The 6,376-nt window shown below is 47.4% G+C and overlaps 1 protein-coding gene across 2 annotated transcripts in view; it reads right to left on the bottom strand.

Annotated features, from left to right (window-relative positions):
• Positions 1-6,376, bottom strand: part of Kcnh1 (potassium voltage-gated channel subfamily H member 1) — a 297,541-nt gene that overhangs the window by 85,825 nt on the left and 205,340 nt on the right. For both annotated transcript variants that reach the window (XM_026779734.1, XM_005348896.3), the window contains exon 8: positions 1,427-1,626. In XM_026779734.1, coding sequence (XP_026635535.1) covers positions 1,427-1,626 — 200 coding nt within the window. The remainder of the gene's footprint in view (positions 1-1,426; positions 1,627-6,376) is intronic.

The raw sequence follows: 6,376 nt of genomic DNA, 5'->3' as shown, positions 1-6,376 counted from the left end.
CATGGGCCATGCACAGAGCAGGGACTCGTGGCGGCTCAGGGCTGGTCTAGCAAGCATAAGGCCTTGGGAATGTGGGTATGGTGGTGCTCACCCATTATTCCAGCACAATGGAAGTGGGGACAGGAAAATCAGAAGTTCAAGTTCATCCTTGGCTACATAGAGAGTTCCAGGCTAGCCTGGGCTACAGGATATGTCTCAAAGGCACTGGGAAACTCAAAGGTAACTAATAAATTATCCCTCTGTATCTTTTCTCTGCTCTCTCAGAAGCCACACACATGCCTGCACTTCACTGACACGAATCTGGAATAACAATTCTTAGAGAACAACTGTGCACAGGATGTTTGCTGTGCTCTGGATTGAACAGCAAAGCAGCTGCCATCTGGTGACGAATGCACAGGCTTGTGCCAGTATTGCCTGGGCTCATCTGAGGTACAGTCTTACCAGGGTAATTACTGACCCTGTCCACCACCTCTAGCTTTAATAACAACACCATGGGGATCTATCAGGACTGAGAGGATGTGGAGATAGGTGTACCAGTAGCCTTGTGATGGAGGAAGGTCATTGGTTAAAAAATAAAGAAACTGCCTTGGCCCATTTTATTGGTTAGAACATAGGTGGGTGGAGTAAACAGAACAGAATGCTGGGAGGAAGAGGAAGTGAGCTCAGAGATGCCATGCTCCCCTCTCCCGGGCAGATGCAATAGCTCTGCTCTCTGAGGCACACGCGATGAAGCTCCGGCCCAGGATGGACTTAGGCTAGAATCTCTCCCGGTAAGACTGATGCTATTCAGATTATTAGAGATGGGTTGATCGGGATGTGAGAATTAGCCTGTAAGGGCTATAGTTAATGGGCCAAGCAGTGTTTAAAAGAATACAGTTTGTGTGTTGTTATTTCGGGTAAAGCTAGCCGGTGGCAAGAGCTGGGTGGCAGAATGCAACCCGCAGCTCCTTACTACAGCCTTGGGACAGGCCAGTCGGGGAAGATGGAAAAATAGCCAAGATGCATCATACCTGATGCAGCAGTTCTTTAAGAAAATCAAAGTTCATTTTTAAAAGGCCATGCCAAACAAAAAACATGAGTATTTTTTTTAAAGCCAAGACTGGCAAGCATGGGGCCATCTGGGAAGCTGGAGCGAAAGGAAGCAGCTCCCCTTGTCCAGGCTCTTCCTTTGAACATGGTCCAGCATTGGGAAGCTGCCCTAGACAGCAGGACATTTGCTCCCCTTGCTCCAGGAGATACACCCGTGCCTTTGGTTTCTTAAATGATGGCTCTTACTTTCTGAGCCTTCAGTAAAGACAATAGAGAGGCCACCAAAACCCCCGGAAGGAGGACCTGAGAATCCCAGATGCCCCAGGTAAGTTCTGAGCCCCGTCTGCTGGGGGAAGCTGGGGACAGGCGATGTGGCTAAGAGTCTCCCACTCCTTACCTTCTCTGTGTCAATGCCTCGGGACATGGACCAGGTGGACACGATGTAGTCCATGACCCGTTCGCTCAGCCCTTTGGGCACCTGGTAGAGCTTCAGGAAATCCCGGACACTGTTGAGCATCTCATGATACCTGTTGGTGTTGGCGTACATCTGTTGGAAAATGGTTGTCACATTCCCAAAGATGGTGGCATACAGAAGAGCTGGAAACGAACAGAAGAAACAACGTGTAAGCCGTCTGTGAGCCAAACTCCAGTGCGCCACTCCCTCCGAGAAGGCCTGTGGCCAGGCCTGTGCACCTCAGAAGAGGGTCCAGACCTCAGGAGAACCTCCCATCTCAAGCCAAAGAGTTTGGAACAGCAGACAATCAGGTCCGATGGTGTGCTAGGCAGGGCTCATGGAGATGAGACCTGGTGTGGCTGGAGCCTCAGACACCCATAGGGCAGAAGCCAGTTTTCACGCGTCACAAAAACTGAGCCATGCCTGAGGCCATGGGTCAAGTGTGTGTCTATGTCCTCACACCAGTCCAAATTCAAACTATGAACAACAGCCTATGAACTTCTGTTGGTACCCAGGGCACTGAATGGCAAGACACAGCCCTGATCCTTATAGGACTACATGGTAGGAGGAGCAGACCCTGATACCCATCCACCACAGATAACTAAACGGTAGGGGTTGGCCGAGGACCACAAAAGACAACTACAAGTGAAATAAACCTCGTTGTCCCCAAGTCGGTTTTTGTCATGGTGTTTTTATCACATCCATAGCAACCATAAGACACATAGACTATGTCCATTAAAGTGTAAAACTCTCTATTTCAAAAACTTTTTTTTTCAAGTTGTGCAGCCATCAGGTTTAGAAAGTTTTCATTTTTGCAAAATAAAAGAAAAAAAAAGGAAGCCCATATCCATTGTCAGTCCCTTGCCACCCTTTCCCCGGCTCTCCCAGCACACAGTTACTTCCTGCCCCTGCAAACTCATCCATTCTAGGCATTTCATGTGAATATACGTCTTCTGAGACAGCTTCCCTCACACCATAACAAGTATTGGCATTTCCTTCCTTTCTGTTGTAATGTAATCAATCATGAGAAAAGGCCTCATTTCACTTGCCACTCGTCAGTTAGCGGGCATTTCTGTTTTTTTTTATCTTTTTCACCTTTCGGCTGTTACACATATGAATGTCTATGAACATTTGTGGGTCGGTATTTGAGTAACACGCATTTCATTCTTGCAGGTTTGTGCCTGGGACCAGCACTGCTGTCATATGTGACTGTGTTTGACAAGCTGACAAACTCGCGGCTGTCTCCCAGGCACCTCCTGGTTCTCGAGAGATGGGTGAGCAGTTAAGAGGGTGCATCTCTTGCAGAGGGCCAGAGTTCCATTCCCAGCATCTCTGTAGGGTGGCTCACAGCATACTGTCGCTCCTCCAGGGCATCTGGCGCCCTCTCCTGGTCTCCACAGGCTGCTACACATGTGCACACACCCACACACAGACGCACATGCATATCTTAGCTAAAAAGAATATAAATAGCTAGGGGTGGTTGCACGTGCCTTTAATACCAGCACTTGGGAGGCAGAGGTTGGTGGATCCTAATGAGTTCTAAGACAACCTGGTTTACATAGAGAGTTCCAGGCCAACCATGGCTACATAGTGAGATCTTGTCTCAAAATAATTAAAATGATGATGACGACGATAACACAACAATACTATAGCAATGTAATAATAATCTTTACAGTAGCTGCATTTTTACAGTAGCTGCATTTTTACATCCCTATAGCACACGAGGGTCCCAGTGCACTGCCTCCATACTGTACCCTCCCCTCTTTTATCAAGCTCTGTTACATTACCATCTGTGATGCTGGCTTTACTGTCCACTTGACACAACCTAGAATCACACAAGAAGAATTCTCTGTGGGGCACTGCCTACATCAGGTCGCTATGAGTATGCCTATAAGGGGTTATCTTAATTAAGTTAACTGACGTGCGAAGTCCCACTCCTGATGTGGGATTCCCCGCTGAATGCTGTGAGCACCATTGGTTAACAAAGAAACTGGCTTGGCCTATGGGGTGGAACAGAGCTAGGCAGGGAAAACTAAACTGAATTCTGCCTGGATGGGAGGAGCTCACTGCTGATCACCTGGCTGGAGTCAGTGTTGGGGAACACAGTTTTGGATTAAGTACCTGAGATGCGCTAAGGCATTCTGTGTGTTATTCTAGTTCTCTGTTTCCTCTCAGAACATGTCATCAAAGTGTGGGGACACAGATGCCACTTTACGACCCCAGGCTGCTTGGACTAGTCACCTGTATCCTTCTCTGGAGTAAGTCTAAACAGTACAGAGGAAAGGTCTCTTTATCTGCTTAGAAACATTTATAAAATCTACCCCATTTCCTCTTCCTCCTCCCCTTCCTCTTCCTCCTCCTTTTTTCCTCCCCTCCCCAACCCTGGATCTAGCTACTCTACTGCCCTGAGAATATTTGGGACCAAGAGGAAACACGCATTAGGACCATATTATTGAATATTTTCCTTAACTTCTTTCCCCCAAAAGAAAACTCCTGTTCTATGGTTTCCTCCTCTAACGAAACCTCCATCTTTCTCATCCGGAAGAAAACACTTGTGTATACAGAAGGGCGGAAGAGTAAGTATGAACACAGAAGTGGAATAGAGAGTGAGTCCTGGGAGCCAGGCTCACTCCTTAACCAATATACTTGATCCACAGAACAGTAATTCTTCCATAGTAGCTACCTTTCTATTGCTGTGATCAAACACCATGACCATAGCTTATAGAAGGCAGGGTTGATTTGGGCTTATGGTTCAGGTGGGATGAGAGTCCAAACTAGCACAGCGAGGCAGGACAGCATGCATGCACAGCAGCTGGGGCGGCAAGCTGAAGGCTTATGAGAAACAGCTGTAAAGGTCTTTAAACTCTCAAAGCCCACCTCTGGTGACAGGCATCGCCTAACAAGGCCACACCTCCAAAGCAGTTCCACTGACAGGAGACTGAGTACTGCAATGTCTGAGACTATAAGGATGTGTGTGTGTGTGTGTGGGGGGGTTCTCTTCAAATCATTACAACATCTATTTATATTAACACTGTTTTCCGTCTTTGCCATTACCATCGCTTCTGTTCCTTCTAGTGTGACAGCTGTGGAGAAGGGATGGAAATATGTTCCTATGTATAAACCTCAGGGTCTGGGCACAAAGGAGTAGTGAGGAGAGAGTGGAGTAACTGCCCACTGCCTGGCAGCAGGCCCATCCCACCAAGAGGGGGTCACCAGGAGAGCAGAGACTCTACCTTGAGAAAAAAAGCTCAGTTCAGAAGCCTGGGTCCTCTGCAGGCCCTGGGCAACCACCCACCCTCTTCAGAATCCCAGCTCTACTGCAGACCTAGGGCGATCGATCTCCCACCCTCTTGAAATGTCTTCATATGTTATACAGTTCCTAATAACCTTAGAGAAGTTTTTCTTGTTTTGGTGTTGAGTTTTGAAGGAGGGTCTCACTAATGGCCCAGGGTAGCCTGAAATCCACTATATAAATTAAAGTATCCTAGAACTCATAATCCCCCTGCCTCAGTCTCTTGAGTATTGCAATGATGAGTATATATCAAATCCCTGGCTTAGTTTTAATTTTAATAAATAGGCTAATGTCTGTGAGTGCCTACTGGAGGATCCAGGTCTTGCTAAGCCATCAACATGGAACCACACTTAAGAGCAGAATTGTCACAGCCTATGGATCTGGCAAAGGTCCCTCAAAAATCTAATCTTGCAATAGTTTAATTCAACAAATGAACACTGAGAATTTGGGTATGCTGTATCCAGTCCTGGGAGGCAACACAGTACAGAGAATATTCTGGGCTCCAAGGAAAAGTCAAACCTTTCCAGGACCTCCTGTGATTTACATGTATTGATGGAGGAAGGTCATTGGTTGATTAAATAAAGAAGCTGCTTGACCTGATAGGTTAGAACATAGGTGGGAGGAGCAGATGCTGGGAGGAAGAGGAAGTGAGCTCAGAGACTCGACAGCTCTTCTCTTAGGGGCAGACGCCTCAGAGAGACACGATGCTCCACTCCTGTGGGCAGAGGCGGCCGGGGTGCGGCCAGGGTGCTGGAGATGCAACCTCGCCGCTCCTATTACTACAATGTATTATGTTTCCCATAGACTCATGTGTTTGGACACTTCCATTTGGGCAGGTTGTGGAGCGCTGAGGAGCTGGAGCCTTGCTGGAAAAGTTGAGTCAGTGGCACCTTGAGGTTTTTATAGTCTGGCCTTGCTTGCTGCTCATGCTCTGCTTTCTCACTGCAGACTCAACACCGATGCTTCAAGCTCCTGCTGTCACTATGCCCCCACCTTGATGGACTGTGACCCTCAAACTGTGAGCCAGCACAAACCCTTCCTCCCTGAAGCTGCTTCTTGTCAGGTGTTGGTTTAGTAGCTTTTATAAGAAAAGGAACTAATATAGTTCTTCTGTTTATGATAATAGTATAATGAGTCAGCAATGCAAACACCAGGAGCAATGCTGATGGACCAGCTCCATGAGAAACCTTAGTATTTATTTCTGAACTGCCCAGTGTGCATAGCTGCACCTCAGTTGTCCCAGATCCTGCCCTCTGAGTCTTGGATATAATCTATGTGCCTTCTAGCAGTACTTTTCTTCACAACTGCTCTCTTGTGTGCAGAAATGTCTAGTCATTTCAGGGACTTCTTCCTCTGCATTCAGTAGTTGCTTAACAAATGCTGCAGGTAAATGAAGGAAAGGCTGTCTCTAGGAGGGTAGTTTGCGTGTGTTCAAATGGACCAGCAGTCCCATTTATCCCCGTCTATGGGAGGAATGCAGAGTTTTGCTCTCCCCAGAGCTACTGGGTCTCTGGAGCGAGGCTCACATGGTATTTCCTCAGACTCTTCAGGCAGCTTTGAGTGTGCTAAGTCTGAGTGTGCTAAGTCTGAGTGTGCTAAGT

Source organism: Microtus ochrogaster, chromosome 6 (assembly GCF_000317375.1).
Source record: "Microtus ochrogaster isolate Prairie Vole_2 chromosome 6, MicOch1.0, whole genome shotgun sequence".
NCBI lineage: Eukaryota > Metazoa > Chordata > Mammalia > Rodentia > Cricetidae > Microtus > Microtus ochrogaster.
The sequence above is the reverse complement of the archived record's forward strand: the minus strand, read 5'-3'. Positions and strand labels throughout refer to the sequence as shown.